This window comes from Thunnus maccoyii, chromosome 2 (genome assembly GCF_910596095.1).
Source record: "Thunnus maccoyii chromosome 2, fThuMac1.1, whole genome shotgun sequence".
Lineage (NCBI taxonomy): Eukaryota > Metazoa > Chordata > Actinopteri > Scombriformes > Scombridae > Thunnus > Thunnus maccoyii.
The window spans coordinates 35,919,707-35,940,452 of record NC_056534.1 but is presented as its reverse complement, the minus strand read 5'-3'; the positions used below and the strand labels follow the sequence as shown (position 1 = coordinate 35,940,452).

At 40.2% G+C, this 20,746-nt stretch overlaps 1 protein-coding gene across 2 annotated transcripts in view; it reads left to right on the top strand.

Moving 5' to 3' along the window:
* Positions 1–20,507, top strand: part of LOC121906861 (alpha-1,6-mannosylglycoprotein 6-beta-N-acetylglucosaminyltransferase B-like) — a 122,623-nt gene extending 102,116 nt beyond the window's left edge. The window contains exons 10-18 of one of the 2 annotated variants that reach the window (XM_042426049.1): positions 3,270–3,403; positions 4,445–4,575; positions 5,442–5,447; positions 7,343–7,498; positions 7,687–7,833; positions 8,369–8,485; positions 14,092–14,166; positions 16,000–16,283; positions 19,459–20,507. In XM_042426049.1, the coding sequence (XP_042281983.1) occupies positions 3,270–3,403; positions 4,445–4,575; positions 5,442–5,447; positions 7,343–7,498; positions 7,687–7,833; positions 8,369–8,485; positions 14,092–14,166; positions 16,000–16,283; positions 19,459–19,657 (1,249 nt within the window). In that variant the 3' untranslated portion in view covers positions 19,658–20,507. Of the gene's footprint in view, positions 1–3,269; positions 3,404–4,444; positions 4,576–5,441; positions 5,448–7,339; positions 7,499–7,686; positions 7,834–8,368; positions 8,486–14,091; positions 14,167–15,999; positions 16,284–19,458 lie in introns of both variants that reach the window. The other variant, XM_042426039.1, reaches the window with a different exon arrangement.
* The last annotated feature ends 239 nt before the right edge of the window (positions 20,508–20,746 follow it).

Below are 20,746 nucleotides of genomic sequence, written 5' to 3'. Positions count from 1 at the left end.
CAGGCAGGCAGGCAGGCAGGCAGGCAGGCAGGCAGGCAGGCAGGCAGGCAGGCAGACAGACAGACAGACAGACAGACAGAATCATTGAGGTCGACTGCAGTAAACTATGACAACCAGTCGATAAGTCTGCAGCATAACGTTTTCACTCAGGCAGTAAGAAAATATCCCTCATCTCACGTTACTGCCATGTTGGGTGTGGTGTAGTGATGTGACTGCTGACAATCTTCAACTCAACTAGTTCATCACCACAGTCAGCTGGTGACTTTTCTTAGAGAACCTCTGGACTGTACAGACAGACTCAGTTGGGACCGTCCTGTTTTAATCAACCCCGACCCTGCCCATCAAATAATCATCCAGATCTGAACAACTTTCATTGTGTTGTCTGCATCCAGATAAAAATCTGCCTCAGATCAGCATGTTTAACATTTCTAATCTGTTTATTGGGTCAGCAACAAAAACAACTTTAAATTAAAAAGTTCAAATCTTTGGTCCAGCGGAAGCCAGGTTCTTCTAACTCACCCGTAGTTACAGCTGACGGGTGACAGCGCACCACCCTGCCATATTCCCCTCACCCCCCGGAGGACTGTTGAGCCTTACTGAGCAGCCGTTTAACCCAGATTAGCCTCATACTCTGATCTCCCGTTAGATATTCAGCTCAGTTACTCCTCTTCTTATCCCCCTCTTCCTCCACTCTTCTTTTTTCCCCTCCCTTCGGGATCTCTTATCTGTGGGCAGAAACCGTTTCACCATGTCAGAGCTGGCGATATTTGATAGCGTAGGTCGGAGAGAGAGGGAGACGGGGCAGAGTATGAGACAAGCAAAGCTAACATTTATCATTAATAATTCATTGTCGGCTTTCTGTGACCATTACAAATAGAAACACAGCATTTTTGTCCAGACTGTCATCCGTGGTGCTTCAAATGAAGGCTGCAGAGATAAGTGCATGTTTTTGACTCTCTCTTGCAGATAAGCCTGTTTTTGTAAGCTTCTTTCCACCATGTATCACTGACAATTTATTAGTCGGCCTCTTGAACGTCGCAGTCATTGACAGGAACATCTGAGAAGTGTCAAACAAGATCGGGGTGTCACCTTTTCTCAAATAAGACCGGTATGCCCTCAGGAGGGATATTTTTTTTTCCACATTTTTTGCATTAAAACTCCTGAAAATGTATTTAAAAAATCCTCCAAGGACTCTGTCTTTAAATGATGCTTGAATGCAAAGCTACCTGCTGTCGTAGGAAGTCAGATTCTGAATGTTGACAGTTGAAGGCGACTGGAAGTCACGCTCTGTTCACCTTATTGACAGATTCATGTAAGTGGGTGATTCACAGGACTGGTGATACATTATTAGAAGAGAAAAAAAATTAAAGCTGAAACACCTCAGCACTGTTAAGATTAGATTGCTTTTTTCGGGGGATAAGTAGCCAAAATGTAGACGACATGACATCTCATCCAGTGTTTCCAATGGAGCTACAACACAGGAACGTAACAGAGGAAATCTTCTTGGCTGTCAAGGTTTCACTGGACTCACCATTAACACCAATGTTCAACAAGTATACAAAAAGGAATCCATCATAAAGGGAAACCAACTTCTCCACTGTGAGCATCTTCAGTAGTCCATGAAAGGAGTGCGGTTTGATTAGATGACTCTCGAGGGACTTCAGTGATGATGAAGGCGGGAGGAGGCATTGTGACAGGGCTTGTCACAACGCTGACATGGCCAGGAAAGAGTCTGAGAGCTGAGGAAGTGGACTCTGCCACCTTTAGCTCTTGTTAATCCCCCTGAGCTCACAGACTGACCAGACTGAACACACTCACCAGTACAGACAAGGGCATAGTGAGCTTTCCCTGTGTGTGTGTGTGTGTTTGTGTGTGTGTGTTTAAGAGAGCACATGCACATGTGTGTTTTTATGTCTGTGTTATGTGTGGTGATGCAGAGTTGTGCTTCAGTGATGTAGCAACCGTTCACCTGGAAACTCTATCAGTGCCCTAAACCCCGAAAGGGATGTTTTTTTTTTATTCCTGACATTTTCATGTCATATCTCTCATGCTGCACTTGTAGACTGCTGGTTACTGTTATTTTTTTGTCTTCTGTTTATTCACATCTGCAGATACTGTACAACTATTATCGAATGGGTTTGTGCTATTAGTTCTTTTCTTTCATTAAGCTTGTTGGAAACACAGAATAACTCCCAACACCAAGATCATCAGATCTACTGTCATGAAAGCTCAGCAGGAATTAGTGCTGCGCCTTGCATTCAGTTTGTGCTCACAATCTGCGTACGCATAGCGTGTAATTTGCTAAAGCAGCAGCTCAGTACGCAGTGAGTGCCTGGTACGACCCTCCCGGTGCAGTCTGCAAGTCAGGCAGAGAATGAAATTTTTCTGAGGTCACCACAGAAATGTTAATTTTGTGATGTTGATTCAAGAGCATGTCTCATTTTCTCAGCTCCGCCTGAGAAAATTGGCCTTTTACTTAAAAAAAAAAATACAATTAATGCAATAGAAGTCATGTTTCAACCTCAAGGAAAAAGAAAAGGCAGAAAGAAAAGCAGTTTAATGTGATGTAGTGGTGACCTACAGTATCCTCTATAAAATCTGGTAGTTATAGATGTTGACATGCTTCAAATCCTCCACCGTCATCTCTGTCACCAAAAAAACAAGGACTCATGTTATCATATTAGTATTATTACATTTACATATAACATATACGGTTTATATTATTTATACTGTGAAAATGTTGTATATATTTTATATTTTTAAAACTCAGCAGCTCTTTTTACTATGTTTACTATGTTTTATTTTTTATTGTAAACTTTATTTATACATTTACACCTGTCTATTGTGATAGCTGTGTTTTTCTCTTGCGTTGTATAGCTACTGGTGTTTTCTCTCACCTTTTTTAATTGTTATGCACCACAACACGGAGGCAATAAACCTGTTTCTGATTCTGATTCTAATATATTTTTCAAAGCAGCCATAATCAGCCTGTAAATGGTTCATTAATGATAAATAACACAGTATGACATCGCTGTAATTACACATGATTGACATGACATGAAGACATGTTTACGGTGTGTTATAAATCACTTACTTGCACAAATCAGATCATCCACAACTGTTTCTGAATGTGTTCATGTCATTATAAATGATTTCAACTATGTTATAATATCAATGTCATCGATCAAGTTATTGTCGTAGCTGTTTAAAACTACATTATAGCGTTAGATGTACATGTGAGAAAACGTGTCTGTGCCGTGTCCTTACAGATGTCACATCCGAGTGATTGACACGTTTGGTACGGAGCCGGCTTACAATCATGAGGAGTACGCAACGCTGCACGGCTACCGGACCAACTGGGGCTACTGGAACCTCAACGCCAGGCAGTACATGACCATGTTCCGTAAGAACCAAGCGCTTCCTTACACCTCACTCTGTCATACACGATACATACTGTCACATCAGGTTTTAATTCTGTAATATATAGAATATATACTTGTATCTTGTAAAATAATCAGTTCAAGCATTTCAAAACATGACAGTTAAATCTCTGAACTGTCACACACACACAGAGAGAGAGAGAGAGAGAAAGAGAGAGAGAGAGAGAGAGATCTGTCAGTCATCAGTTATTCTAAAAACAAGAAGACATGACACCAACTGAGTGTTTTCACTTTCTTTGACAGGTCTGGCTGCTTGTTCACATTAATTTGAAGTAATGCGTTTAACGCAACTATTTTCAGCAACATCACTGCGTCTGTTCTTCAGCTCGTTTGCTTTCCTACGTCTTCTTATTCTCTTTCTGTTTCACGCTACGCAACGTGTCTGATCTGCTGTTTTCAAAGTCTTCTCGCTGCTCCTGACTGAATCACTGACTGTTTAACTGCTTCTGCTCTCACGTCCAGCTCTAAACAGTGTCAGGCTCATTCAACTATACTTGGCTCTGGACAGCAGGATCATTATAACATCGATACGAGCCCTACTGTAGATGCCCTCCTTTCACTAAGCTCTAATGACTGAATGACTCAACCTTTCTCCATTGCTTCATAATTTTAGGAGAAATGATAAATTAATACACTTATTCAAAATATGACAATATGACAACTGGCAGTAAATGTGAGGATGCAGTAAACTAATAATACTTTAACTTCAAATCAGTCTAGGAGACCTGTGACAATACATCTGAGGCTTCCATGGAAAACAGCAGCTGGCTTTATGACAATCACTATTTATTATACTTAGGGAGGCAATGATCACACTGATTTAGCCGCTGAAGTGAAGCAAACAAGGATGTAGTGCTCTTTTCCCGTCTTTCCTCTCTGTCTCTCACTCACAATGAAACTTTCTTTCTCCCCATCTCTTCTTCTCTCTTCCTGTATCATTCTCTCTCTCTCTCTTTTTACTACTCTCCTGCCTTTTCCTACCACTCACGTACACACACGTTCAGCTCACACACCAGACAACTCATTCATGGGCTTCGTTTCGGAGGAGCTAAACGAGACGGAGAAGAGGAACATCCAGCAGAACAAAGTCAACAACATGGCCGTAGTGTACGGGAAAGAGGCCAGCATGTGGAAGGTACAAACAAATAAAAAAAATATAACACACACAAATCACACACAGATCCTGGATCTGTACCAAAAAAACCTGATAGACTCACTGTCGCTGTATCTCTTGTTCTTCAATGTTTCTATGCACAAGATAAATGAATTTCATGGAGGGCAAAAACATATATTATAAAAATACTACATGTATTTACAGTACTTTTATATCCTCTTGTGTGCTTGTCTCACAAGATAGATATACCTGAATAATACCTTAATACACAGATACATATATTATACACCTGAATGTGTGCAAATAATGAGTTAAAATTGTATTCTTAGTCTGTGTGTACACACACACACACACATATACACACACACACACACTACCTCCAACCATATACTGCAGTGTTAACAGAAAAATACAATTACAGCTTTTTGCACGTCCCGCTGTTTGCGCCATTACAGCTCAGCTTCATGTGGCACAATAGTGCAGCTTTAATTTACAAGCAATTTTCCTCTCAAAAGCCGTCTGCTCACTCCTCTGCATATTGTAGGAGAGCACAGTTGTGCCTCTATTGTTAAAATGATTATAAAGATGTTGTTTGCTGCCGTTACTTTCCACTGTCTGTTTGTACAATTCCCTGCATTTCTTTATAGTCGTGGCTTATGAAAGAGACGAGCACGCAAGGGAGATGAGCAGATATAAAAGTGCTGTAACGTACACTAAAAGCACAGTGAAAAGGCCGAAAATATAACGTGTATTATTTTTTTTTCTTCTCCCTCTTCTTTGTTTCCTCTGTTGTTGTATTGTTTCTTTATCTCACTGTCACTTTTTCTCCCTTTTCTTTCTTTCTGTCTTTTGTGGTGGACCATCATATCTGGCTGCTTGCTAATTAGCTTCAGGTAAGAGTCTGTTACTTTCATATTCCTGTAAAGTCCATCTCACACGTTATTAACATGCCAAAGAGTAGACACACACACAAGCATTGACACAAGCGCTGCAAACTTGTCAGGGTCAAAAAAAAAAAAGTGATTTATGAGAGGCTACTTTTTGCAAATTCCCAAATACACTCATGTGCACCTCTGCATTCAAAGGGACAACCGCCGCTCTTCAACAACGATTATCTTTCTGTCCTCTTACTTGTCAGAAAGCACAAAGAGTCATTTGAAGGATGTGAGTTTGGTTTTTTAACACAACTTTTACAACTTTTGAGAAGACAGCTTGGCTAGAGATGCCAGTGCAGCACTAACGGACGATGGTGGTCCTCGCTAGAAGCTAAATCTTTTCATCAGTGTGCTTCTGTTATCTTTTTATTGCTGAGAAAATCTCAATGAATTATCTCTTAAGTGTGTAAATAAGTATATGTACTGTATGTGTAAACTATTTTTTTTTCAAGCAGCTTTACAGCACAGCAAAGCATACTTATTATGATTGCTAATTCAGTACATGTTGAGAGCGTTATCTTGGACACACACACACACACACACACACACACACACACACACACACACACACACACACAGCTGCAAGTGCAGGTTATGGAATCTGCACTCATCCACTCTCGTGTTACTTCTTCTGCTAATTCATGTTGTCTGCTGCACTTAGCGCTTGAGCTAATCTCCTAATTGGCTGGGAAAATCCTCACAGAGGAAGCTATCGATCGCTACAGCCTCCAATTACAGCTGCGGGGGGGCCACACCACAGCACTGGGATACAGTAAGCTGCTTAACACCTGACGGCCAGTCAATACTCAGGCCCTGGGTTACGCTCCATTCACAGGATTCAGTTTTTGTTGTTAACTGGCGCTGATTTGTTTTTTTTGGTTTCCCCGTCATCACGCTCAACCTTGACTTTGAAAGTGTGCCCCTCTGGCTCTCTTTTCACACACAATGTGATGTTAATATTCTGTGGAATAATGAGCAGGGAGCACAGTGCATGAACACACAGATCCCAGCGAGCGCGAGTAATGTTTTATCACACCTTTTCACACCGACACAAGCCTCGGCACAATCATTTTATAGAAGAGATGCGTAGCCAAGATATGTCCTGAAAATCAAAAAGCTGTGAGAAAACAGAGGCGCGGTCGCAGTAGAAGTAGTAGAGGCTGCTTCAGCCTGCATCTGTGTCTTTACCTCTGTGTTTCCCAGCCCAATTACACTAAAATGTAACGTTTATGTAGTCAGAGCACTTTGCAGCGTAGAATTAAGATTAGAGCACAGGAACGAGCTGCTGTTTGCTTTGATCGGTAGCATTTATAAGCTCCGCTAAATCACTTACTCTTTGTTTGCTTGTGCAATAACAGAAACCAAAAAAAAATCCCAAAGAGAACAAGTCAATCATGAGTTTGGCTTTCTTGAAATACAATATAACTAATCAAGTATAATTGGCTGAGACTGTGTCTGTCCTACTTCTTACTACATGATGACTGGATTGTTTTCTTTTTTTTATCTGAGAGATTAGATTTGTTCCTGTTTTTTATTGTATTTTTGGGCAGAAATCTTTATAAATATGCTGGTGTTGCGTTCACCATGGATGTAGTCTTTGCAGATTTTGCATACACTACACTGTACACACATACTGACACTGAAGGCTGACAGCTACACACAGACAGCAGACAGCTCACACAAAGATCAGAGACAAAACAAACACAGCGCTGTACTCAGACTCAAATCCTTTAATGATATACTTCTCCGTGCGATTTCTTTTCTAACTCCCACTTTCTTTCCGTACACCTTCCTCTCTTCACCCCTCGCCCTCCATCTCACCGACCCATCTCTTTCACCTCCTCTCCCAGCAGGGTAAGGAAGGTTTCCTGCAGATTCTTCACAGGTACATGGAGGTTCACGGCACAGTGTACTATGAGACCCAGAGACCTCCAGAGGTCCCGGCCTTTGTGAAGAACCACGGCCTGCTGCCCCAGCATGAGCTGCAGCAACTGCTGCGCAAAGCAAAGGCAAGATACTGAAGAAAGAAAAGAAAATATGACCACACAGACTCTTCATCTGCAGCTTGAACTCTGTCTTTCTTATGAGTTTAAACTACTGAACCTACAGAAACTGATTTTGACGGATACTTTAAATTGAAATACATACATACATACATCACATCAATAAAATAACCTTCTCAATTCTCCCCTGCTAGCTCTTCATTGGCTTCGGTTTCCCCTACGAAGGCCCGGCCCCTCTCGAAGCGATAGCAAACGGATGCATCTTCCTGCAGCCCAAGTTTCAGCCCCCTCACAGCTCGCTCAATCATGAGTTTTTCAGAGGCAAGCCCACTTCTAGAGAGGTAAGCTCATTACGTTCATCACTCTCCACTATCGGTCGCTGATGAGAATATTTTGGCCACCGCAGCTGCCAAGTAACTTCATTCATCAGTAGATTCTTTCAAAGAACTGGCACAAACTTTAAGTGCAGACAGCATATGTTAGTGCTTGATAAGAGGCTGGAACATGGAGTACAAAACGACTTATGTTGCTATTAATTATTGTGCACACAACTTTGGAGAAAATTTCTGCTACACATTCTGCGAGCCCAGCGCGTCTCTAATAGCCCTGAGAAGCACATCTTGCAAACGCTACAAATAGCTGATGTGCTTTGCTGCACTCTATTACATTAGAGAAATGTTATTTTCCCAGATGTAAAATTATCATTAACGGCACGTCTTTAAAACAGTAAAATACCCCAAATAAAATACTTTATGATTATTGATAGAATCCTCATCATCATCATCATCCTCCTCTAGAAGATTATCCAAACTCCAAGCAATAACCTTTTAAAGCTGTTTGACATTTATTTATAGATTATGTATGTATATTCTGCAGGTGTCCTCCCAGCACCCATACGCAGAGCAGTACATCGGCAGACCTCACGTCATGACAGTCGACTACAACAACTCCCTGGAGTTCGACTCTGCCATCAGGGAAATAATGAGAACCAAGGTAATCTCCCCCACCGTGCACTGTAACTCACAAGGAGTATAGAAGTATATAAAGTATAAAAGGCGTTAGATAAATATTGTATGTATGTATTATTATAATGATGGTTTTCTCTGGAATGGGAAAGACTTTTTTATCCGTTCAGTTTTCCTTTGATCAAATCAGTCATTATTTTTTTTGAATATTAATCAGTCATGAATTTTTGAATATGAGCCTTTGTTGTTCAGTGGCTCGCTGCAGACTGTGTGACCGTTTCAATCTTTAGTTTCACAGTCCTCTCAAATCTAAAAAACAAAATCTCTAAGATGTTCTATGTATGGACAAACACATCAAGTCCTTTATCTGACTCATATCTGTATAATGTGATACAGAACAGAACATCAGGACTGTGATAACGAATCACTCTACTCCGTCTTACTCAGTCAGTTTTTTACTTTCCTCTTTACCATCTGGAAGCTGTGATCAAGTTTAAAGTACTGGAGCTGCTGTTGTCACTATGAGTTTACAACAGCACAGTTGCTTTTGCTACAGTGGAGTTTTTCAGAGCAAACAGTACGTAGGTAGCAGATATCGCAAAGTACTGAACTTTCAACACAAGAAATGTGGGCTGATGGAGAATATGAGGGTGCTAAGAACTGCCAAGAGTGGGAGAGAGGTTCATCAAGGAGTCATCTGGAGAGATTAAATCTTTCTGGAAAGACCACAAAAAGAGGAGAAAATGGGAAAAGAAAATAGAGAGAGATCAACATACAGACAGGGAAACGAAAGACTGAGACATAGATCGACTAAACATCTGCACAATCACGAAAACTTTCTGTTCTCATTAAAATCGAAGACTGATTTGACAGCCAGACACATTTTGCACTTTAAAATAACCACAACATAAACCTTTTACATTTAAACTTAAGTAATGTTTATAAAAGATGCTTTTCTTTATCCAAACCAAATATCAAGTGCAAACTGATACTTTGAGTGAGAGATTACTACACTGCAACGTCCAGAGAAAGCATCGTCTCAGACATCCACTCAGATATTTCAGAAATTAAATCTTCCTTTCATCATTACAATCACAAAGCTTAAAGGAGGCACATTTACACCACCTCGACTGTCTTATTATATGTCCAGCAGGTATTCATGAAGTCTTATTTTTAGATCTGATTGACATATTTACAGCTGCAGAAATCAAGCTCATTGTATAAAATATTGCTGACACATTTCATGCATGAGACATTAAAAAGATTTGGCGATATTTAATTCCATTTCACCCATCTAATAGCTAATTCCATATTGTATTTTTCACCACACTCCAACAGAGGATCAATCTCGACTGCATGAAGGGCACTGAGGGATCATGTGCAGCAGGAAGACAGCTGTCTGCATGATCCTTTAAACGTGCTCTAATAGTTTGTGCCTTTAGCAGATTAGAAGCAGTGTGCTTGGAGATTAGGGGAAAGGTGATATCTGTAGAGATGGCTGTGTGTGTGTGTGTGTGTGTGTGTGTGTGTGTGTGTGTGTGTCTGATCTCATCTATTAGTCTTCTCTTAGTCTCTCTTAGTACACTTCAGCAGCTCTGGTTGACTGCTCTGTCTCCGTCTGCACTGTCAGACCACTGAGAGAGAGCTGATGGACCCCTTCACCCTTCACTGGAGGCACAATGCCTCAGCAAACACACACACACACACACACACACACACACACACACACACACACACACACGCAGTCAGATAATATTCTTCTCTTTGCACTTATCTAAGTCCACACACACACACACACACACACACACACACACACACACACACACACAAACGCAGGACCACAATTGGATCACAGAGTCAGAGACACTGAAATTGCTCAAATCAGACATATCTGCACACAGACCTGCACATTATGGCCATTAACTACAAGCCACACACACACACATACATACAAACACACTGTGTGTGTGTGTGTGTGTGTGTGGAAGAGGCTCATGTTCAGTCATGCAGGACAAAGCAATCTCTGGCTGCTTGAAAGTCCTCATGTTCCAATAAATCCTTCTCCATCTTTTTCTCTGTATTTTTATTTGTCTTTTTCTTTCTTTCATTCTTTCTTTCTCATCTTTGGTTTTATCGTTGACTTTCCGTACGCTCTTCCTCTTTTCTCTCTCTGTGTTTTTCAGTTTCTGACCCTCGTTTTTTTCCTCCCACCGTCCCTCCTGACCTGATGTTTGCAGTGCAGGATCTTTGTTCTGTCATTGCAACACTCTTTGGCTTCTAAACTTGCACACAGTTCGTAATTCAGTGACCCTCATTTGTTGAAGTATTGTGTTGCCATGTTATGGTTCAAAATTCAGTGTTGTGGGTAATTAACAAAAGGCTCAGCAGAAAATGAAGGTTTTTCAAAACCACACATGAAAAAAGTTCAAGGAAAGTTGAATATTTTTGGTTTGTATAATATTTTTGTGGATTGTATTGTAGGACTGTTATTAGCTGAAACCAACAATAAATATTTTCACTCCATACGGCCTTAAGGGTGTAAACAAATATGAATACATTATTCAGATATGCACAGATAAGACCTTATGAACAGATACAAAAAACATGCAAATTTTCAGCGACCCTAGCTGCACTTCTCAGACCTCCAATCTCCTGACTGACACAATTTACCACAAACGTAACACCACTTCCTGTGATCTGATTATCTGATCCGATGTCTGTTGAGGCGAGACGTCCATAAACTTGTTTAGAAAAGGCGCTCCTTATAACTTCACATCTTGTGTCATAATCATTGGTTTCAGTTTTCTTGAGAGTAAACCGGGTGGTTGTCTTCACAATGTGAACATAAACTTTCATTACGTTTCATGATATAAACCCAGGTGACATTCAGCGACACTCATCCTCAATAGCTTTTAATCAGTTTTCACCAGTGTGAAATAGAGTTTGAGTGATGTCTGGTCTGGTCTGATATTGACCCTGCAGGACTGGACAGAAGATGAGAACCATGTGCATGCAAACAGGCCAAAGGATCTTCTTCTATATTTTGTAAATCACTTTTCAATGTCCTATTGAAATTTTTAAGTTATTTGAAGTTTTGAAATTCGCAACTCAAGAGCTATCAGCGTTGAGGTGGAACCTGTTATTACATCACACTCAACAGTGAAATCAAATATGCAGGAAGCTTTAGCATTAGCCCTGCCATAACTTCTGTAGTCAGAGTTTCCATTACAGCCTGATAACAAGCAAAGCAGGACACTGGAAGTGTTGTTGGTTGTTCAGCAGCTAAAAAAATCTTTACAGCCTTCCAGAGAATGGAAATTAACATGAAGAATGGCTGAAATTCATTTTTGGAGACGATCTTCCCTCTGTTATTGGCAGGTGGTTGTGTGCGTGTTTGGCACATTTTACAGCCGACTATCTGCTTAATGAGACTCAGAGCGCCGCAGGATTTTCAACTTTTTGATCTTCAGTCTTTTGATGAAGCTTTAAAAACGCTGTTTCTTTCTGTTACTCAGCTAAAGGAATACAATATATCTGTGCTAAAGCTAAGCTAGCGACCTCCAGCTACATTTTTACTTTGTTAGGAAACTCAACACACGACCTTAAAGTTCTGAAACATCTTTTTGAAATCTCAACTGTGCAACAGCAGAAACAGACTCTGGTCCATAGACTAGACGCTATATGATCTTACATCTCCAGCTGCAGCCGTTACTCCAGGTAAAGATGCAGTGTAAGGTACTTTGCATTATTCATTAGGTCGTATTCCGATTAGCTGGAGGTGAAGGTGGGATTCACACCTCCAGCCAATTAGAGTAGGTGGTCATTAATAATGACAGCCTGCCGGAGGAAAGAGGGGAACTGGCTGCAAAGAGAGAAATCTAAACAACATTTGATGAATAAAATGTCACAGATATGTTTAAAGTAAACTCAATGTTTATAGAAATTTGTCAAAAAAGGCCTTAATACCAGATCTTTAACATTCATCTGGCCTTCCTCCTGTTATATTCACAAGTATACCACAAGTTTTTAAAGAAAATCATCCATTAACAGTTACACAGCCTTTATTTAGACTCACTTTAGACTTTTTATTTTATATGATTTAATGCAGAAAACTTCAAGCCACACCCACTTCCAGTATAATCCCAATACAGATATTTTTGCAACATAAACACATCCAGAAACAGATATCAGCTTTATACTTCCTGTAAGTTCGCTCCTGTAAACGAGAACTTACCTTCACTGGCTAAGTAAAGACAAACCAGGAGAAGAGATAGAAAGAAAAGCAGAACTCTGTCAGATAGATAGTTATTGCAGAGAGTTTGTTTGTCTGTTCCTCCTGTCCATGTGTTTACTTCCTGCTCCAGCTTACAGAGTAGATTAACATAAGGCTTTGATCAGATTTGCAGTGTGCGTAACTTTTTAAATTGCATCATCCCTGCATACTTGCTTCTCAGTGGTTTTCACTTAAAATGGGCCAAGTCTGACTTCACACATGGTTGAACATTAGACTGCTCTGATTTCAGATTGGAAATGCAATTTAGCGAGTCGTGTATCATTTACAAATCAGGTCTTTTGCATTAAGGCATAAAGACAAGCCTCTTCGATCTGTCTGAAGTCTGAAGTCTGTTCATTTCTTACACTTTTGTTTCAGTCATTTAACTATAAAGGAAGGAATCTCTATATGTCTCTTTGTCTGTATGTATGTGCGTCCTTCGCATATCTCAACAACCGTTCCGATCGACTTCACACTCTGCAGGTGTGTTGTTGAGGATCCAAGGAAGTGCAGTTTCCAGTTTGAAGTTGTTTGGATGAGCAGTTCTTGAGAAATATATAAAAATATCTCATAAACACGTTGCTACTGCTTCTTCTTCTTCTGCCTCTTCTGGAGTGGAAATACAGACAGCGCTGCTCTGCCATTGCAACCCACATTGTGGTCAGAGATGGAATTACATCTGTAGTGATAAGAACTACCACAGAGAATGAATTGAAAAAGTTCAGAGTTAAGCTCTACTATTAGTCTCTCTCTGTCCGTTTCCACTTTAAGATAAATAAGCTACTCAAGTGGAGTCCCAGAATAAAAAATCAAGAGCTGGAGATGAGCATAATAGTGCCCCTTTAACTATTTAAAATCAAATATGAAGCTTAAATTGACATCTTTATTATACAGTGTTGCTGAATTTCAATTAGAATATCAAGTAGTTTATTAAATTAGCCATTATTTTTTTTATTAATCCTAACATTTTAGTCGCAGCAATTTTACATTCAGCCACTTATCATGTGATCGTGTCAGCCAGTTTGTTAGCGTGTACTGAACATGTTGATATTAGTGAGAAACACAAAAGAATATATACAGTGTCGCCAGCTCTAATTAAGCCAATCAAAAAGTGTGTTGTAGTCATAAAACCAGCACATCACAGCAGGGGATGATCTATTAGTATGCAAATAAAGCCTAATGAGTTTCCAAGCAGTGACATACTGTGATTAGGCTGAGCAGAAATCTGACAATAGAGACATTCATCTACTGAAATTGACAAGGAGTAGAGACAATTTATCGCAATTACTGAGAACAATGAAGTGACAGCAAAAAAAAAAAGAGAAAAATATGGAAATAATAACGGTGTGATGTATTTTCAGGTTGAGCCATATCTGCCTTATGAGTACACCTGTGAGGGGATGCTGGAGAGAGTCCATGCCTACATCCAGAATCAGGTGAGGTCCTGTCCATACAAAGATCACTGTATATAACATCTACTCTTTTAAACAGTAGTCCTCCCTCTCTCTCATATAAACATTCATACACACTCTTTTCACAAGCTCTCAAACTCCCTACTCTGTTCAATATTTCATCATTGTGTGCATTCAATACCCAGAACATCGTGTATTTATGCTTGTGTGTGTGTGTGTCTGTCTGTGTCTGTGTGTGTGTGTGTCAGTGTCTCTATACTCCACATATGTAGACTTGTGATTAATCTACATGCTAACTCTCATTACGAACCACATATCTGCCCTCCAGCTCTTAAGCAGAAGGTCTACTGACACTAATGAGGAGGGATGAGTAAGGAGAAAGTAGAGAAGTGTGGGGACGATGATGATGATGGAAGACTGGGATAAAAGAAAGATATTTGAATAATGCCACACTAGATGTCAGACAAACTGCAGCGGGTCTCTCAGCAGCCTTTGTCTGCTCCTGACTGGCAGCTAGTTTAGACACCAAAAGTTCCACTGCAGCAGCATTTATACTGTCGAAAGAGAAACAGGAGAAAGTGAAACTGGATTCTTGTTTACCATAAGATTTAACTAGAAACCTTAGTGCTTTTATTTCACTTATTCTACTGTACTAAATAAAACTTGAGCACATATGCATTAGTAATAATGATACACTGACCTGCTGTAGCAGTTAACTCATCACCTTCTTATAATTCTTATAATTCACTCTCTTTGCCTGTCTATCATATAATACACATATATATATATGTGTGTTATATGATATATATATATATATATATATATATATGTGTGTGTGTGTATATATATATATGTATATATATGTGTGTGTGTATATATATATATATATATATATATATATATATATATATATATATATATACATATACATATATATATATATATATATATATATATATATATATATATATATATATATATATATATATATATTCAACTTATATATATATATATATACTTATATATATAACTTATATATAAGTTGAATTACGACACAAACTAAAAGCATGAAATGACCCTAAAGGCCACTTGGAGGAAAACAACTCCCACCTTATAGATGGAAGACAGACGGAAGACAGACACCAAAGCCATAAACTAATCCTCATTCAAATCTGAGACAAACCTGAAATTCATGTAAATGAAATGTCTAATCATCATGTAACTTATATCATGTTATTTGTCATGTAAATACAAGAAGAACGGTATAACTTTCAAATATGTATGACTATCTACTAAAGAGATAGAAGACTTAGATTGTATTATCCTTTTATACTAACAGGTAACAGTACTGCTCCTCTATTGACAAGAGTTAAATCCTCTCATGTGAAGAGTTCATGAATGTTTCTTTGAGCTGCAGTAAACAGAGGTCACTGTTTAGGACAAGAACTTACAATCGTGAGACTGATTCATTGATTAAACTGAACAAGGGTTAATGCTCCCTCCTGGCACTAACAAATCCTAACCAAAAAGGAGGTGGTGCCCTAATGACGGGGTAATTCATTAATAAAGTATTAATACTGTTTCTGTTACTCCATTGACATCTTCTGAGATTCATATCTCAGTAAATATTGAAACACACAGCTATACTCAGCACAATTCAGTCTTTACAGAATGAAGGACAAATGTCCATAAATCCAGTTAGAGCTGTCTGCACACTTCCAATATACTGTAAGTCCAAATATGTATATTTAAGTAAATTACACAGATGCAGATAAACACTACAGACACAGTAAAAGACACACTCTGCCATAATAATATGATCACACAAACTAACTCTACCATATCCTTCACCTTCAGGACTTCTGTAACCCAGAGCCTCCCTTCATCCCAGCCAACCTCTCCAGACAGGGGTCTGCAGGTGGCAGCAGGATTACAGGACCTCTGTTTGTGACCCTGCCCAATTCCACAACCCTCGGCTGGGCGTCCAATGTGACGGCTCCCCCTGCCTGGCCTCCTCTAAGCTCTCTCAGGCTGCTCGTATCTCAAGAGGGACAGTCCTGTGTGGAGGCGTGCCAGTCAGCCGGTTTCATCTGCGAACCTGCTCACTTTCGCTTCATCAACAACAAAGAGGCGCTGCGAGGGTATGTCAGCCTTAAGTAATAACGTCCATCGCAATACATGGTATGTACCTGGCTGACAAACGTAACACTGTATGTGCCAAATGAACTTTAGCAGAGAGTTTAGTCCCAACAAACATCCTCTCTCCACCCACATACTCCACACGGCCATGCAGATTTTTCAATAAAAGCAAATTCTGCCATCAAATTTTTCATATTTTTACTTTTTAATACAGAAACATTTAAATGCCTCACTCACAGTCTTCAGCCTTTTGTTACGCTACAAAGTCCTGATGATGTGTTGACACTCACCGGCCACTTCAATCTAATGCAATCCAGTAAAACAGCTCTGCTATAAACTCTACATTTACAAAGCTTCTACATTTTCAGTTTTTGTTGACATTGTCAGAAAGGTGATCATTCTACTTTATGTTTATTATTGAGGTCATAGTGGGTGCTGGTGGTGTACTGTAGTGTGTATTATATTGAAAAGTGTTCCTAATATTCTGCCCTCTTATGTATTTAATGGAGTGGACAATTATTTGGGTATTTTTTCCTCTTTCAGTACAAAGAATTCAAATAAAATCACAGACCCTGTTTTCTAAAAGGCCTCTAGTGATTACACTTAATCTACATTAAATGGTAGGATAGAAATCTGCAGTGTGCTTTTGCACTGCCTGGATGGAAAACTTTTTTTGCAATTTTTGGTGATTCATTGATGTGAGGCCAACAAAAAAGAACGGGGCCCATTTCCTAAAAGCATCTTAAGGCTAAGATGATCATGAAATCCATCACATGAACCTTTTGTTTCCAAAAAGGGAAAGATGCTCTTTTCAGTCATGGAATATGTAACATCGCCGGCTTCACCGAGCTGCTAAATTAATGCCTTTTTGTCATTCATACATACTGTACGTAGGCGTCTTTTATGTTAATGTTACTCACAACTTTACTCTCTCATAGGAGGCATCTCCAGAACCAAAAACAACACGCTTTATCTAAAGTGGACATATTGTAGAAGGGGAGATTTCCTTTTTTTTATTCTAAAGCAGGTCTAGGTGCTTTATATATACTGTGACAGTATCAAAACGCTCAGTCCATGCAGAAACAGCCTGTATTCAGACACTTTAAACAAGCCGTTTGGACTTCTGTAAGGTTGTGATGTCACAACTATATACATGTGGCCGTGCGACATTTAGGTTCTGTATCTTCTCTTTCTTTTTATATAAGGTGCGTATGATGTTTGCCTCATGCTGATATTGCTGTAGGTCCACTGTTTCCACTGTTTAAGAGTAACAGTGATCTGTTTACTGCACATGAAGCTTTTTTTCTATTGAAGTATTAAACATTTCTTTGCTCTTACTCTACATACTGCGTTGGAAAACACGTGTAGAAATTTACGAGCCTTCATGGAGACATTCTTAGAAAACTCCCCCTCTAGGATCGATCATTAACAGGAAATAGGTCCAGATTTATAGTATAACTGAGAGGAAATGTTACATTAAGAATCTCTTAAGAGAAGTTTCATCAGTGGTGCCCGAATGAGTTTTGAAGTGGGGGGACATCCACCTTTGGATGATGTAATATTCATGATCAGATCGACGCTGTTTCAGCCATAACTCTCCCGTCTCCCGTCTCACCTTGTACACAGTCACATAGTTTAGTGATTAATGTTACACAACAGCGTTTACACTGTGATCTGTTTCAAGGATAAAACATGAGACGCTACTTTTGCTCAAAAGAAAGTTGAAAGAAAGAGGCTACGATGAGCCCTGCAAACCCGACGTCTCCTTCATAAACAAGCTGAATATCCAGTTATAACCGACCGGTCTGATGTGTGCAGAGGTGTGTGTGTGGTTATTCTGGTGTCGTTTTCAGTCGATTTAACGAAGGTAAACGGCGGTGCGTGACGGCGCTGCGGTCTGGCGCAGCACTTCTCAAAGGCTGCAGATTCATCAACGTATCGGTTCTGCTGCCTTCAGACACTGCAGACATTTAATGAAGTGAAGAAGAAGCTTTTCATACAGTATAAACAGCTGTGGACAGTAGATACTGTAAGAATCACCCACATTCATTTACAGATCGATGCAGACGCTTTAACCACATTAAACGTTATTTTCTGTGCCAAGTTTTGGTCGGAGAGTGTTTAATTGAAATTATTATGATTTATTTCAAGCATTAATCTGTTATTGCAGCACGTCTGCAGCAAGTATTTAGTTTGCCCTTGTTGATAAAATGTGGCAGCAGAGTGACTTTGCTCCAGAAACAGATGTAGTTCTGAGACATCTAAAACACCAAGAACTTGCCCATCGCTGCCTATTTCTCCTCCCAGCAGTTCACCACCCAGTGTTGTATTTGGTGGTCAAATCAAATTATTTAAACTAGTCTGAACTGGCAACCATAATACTCACTGTCCTCTGTGTTCTGATTATGATTGGATTTAAAGGTCCAACATGTTAGGTTTAGACGTTATCACTGTGACCGTAATACCTGGTTTAGATGTTACCGTTTTGTTACCATAACATCTGAAAGTGTGGGGACAAAAAGTCTGATTGTCCCTCCTATACATAGAAACTCTACATTCACACTGAGAACAGGTGAGGTTGAATCTTCCTGGTTATTTATTTGGTTTACTGCACCAGCTCTTGGCAGGTGAAGCAGAAACTGGAGCTGTGAGACTTAAAGCCTGCTTGTGTGTGTGTGTGTGTGTGTGTGACTCTCCTCCAAACACTCCTCTGCTGCCTGATTCCAGCTCCAGTTCTTATTCTTTTGCTCTTTTATCACCCTCCAAGCATCTTTTTTTCTTCACTTCTTTTCTGTTTGTCTCGGTTTTACATCGTCGCTCTCCTTTGTTTTTTGTTCTGTTACTCGTCCTTGTAGCTCAGGACTGTTCTCTCTGACACACTGACATCTCATACCTGCCTCACAGCTTCTCCAACTTCTTTGTCACTTCTTCACTCAAATCTCAAATCAAATTGGCATCTGTAGTGTGATGAAAGTGATGAAATCTTTCTGTTTTCCTGTCTCTACGATCCATTTATTTTTGAGGTTATGCCAATTCCGCTCCTGTCTCAAATCAAAAAAGACTTTTATCACCTGTATTTTCTGACTTATCCTTTGAAGAACACGGCAGGCATATTTTCCCTGTGAAGAGTTATTTAAGTGTGTAAACAGACCTCTGCTCCTCTCTTTCACCCTGCAGGTTGGAGGTGCAGTGCGAGGTGGTAGACTCTGAGATCAACCACATCCTCCCGGCCTTCTCCGTGGTGCGACGGGAGTGCGGCCTCCAACGGGATCCCCTCCTCTTCAGCTGTGCAGGTCACTCCCCCAAATACAGACGTCTTTGCCCTTGCAGGGACTTCCGCCGCGGCCAGGTAGCGCTGTGCAGAGACTGTCTATAATGACGGGGGAGCACAGAAGACAGACACAAAAGAATTAGACACAGATTGGCAGGTGGGGGGTGGGGGGGGGGGACGGCAGCCACAGGCCAGAAGGGGTGCAGAGCTGTGATAAATTACCTGATGGTGCAGAGAGGCAGCTTCCAACCCAAAACAGTAGATGTGGGATGATGAGGAAGAGGTATGCAAGGTGCCAGGATGTAAGTGAGGACGTTGGTTGAGTGTAGTTGTTCTAACAGTAGAGACATATAGTGGTAAGACTCCCTAGAACAGTGCTCCCATGACTACAGGTGTCTTTACAACCAAACTTTCACATTAACCCACCAACTACAGGAAAATAGTCTGCTTCTGCAAGACGCTGACAGCTAACACAGTGCGTAACATTTCATTTTTGGAACCGCGTCACCAAAACTAATGGGTTTAAGGTGGAAAACGTATACTGGAAGGCATGTGTGTTGTGACTGCAGGGAGATTGGGACTATAGTGTCATTCTATGACAGAGCCTTCAAATATCTTGGCTTGGAGAAGGCAACCTCGGTTCAATATCCAATCTCCTCTCTGCACTTGGACAAAGGATGATGGACAACCGGGTTATCTCCTTTGCTTTTTCTCCCCTCCTCCAGTGATGGACAGAGTCATTTATCAGACTGAACCCAAAGTCTGAGGCAACATCGGTCAATGCAATCATCTCTGGTCGCAAAAGAAAAGAGGAGGAGGACAGAGGACAAAGATAAAGGGTACAAGATTATTTTTCAATAAATAAGCCTTTAGAGCTCTCAACTGGATTTTTAAAGAGTCCTCTGGGCTTTATGATGGAAAAAAAATAATAAAATAAAAAAAAAATCTGAACGGATCAAAGTGTTGAGGTGTTTTTATGTTGCGTTTGGTCTTCTTTCGGTTCCCTCTGAGCTTTTCAGGTTGGAGGGTTTCTTCTCTTCTCACCTCCAGCTTCCATCTGTTACAATCCCCCCCCCCCCCACCTCTCCACCCCCCCAACATCCACATTCATCTAGATCTCCATCAATCCATCCAGCTGTAGGGAGAGATATTTGATCTTTTTCACATGAAGTCGACAGCCCGCACAGGTCAAAG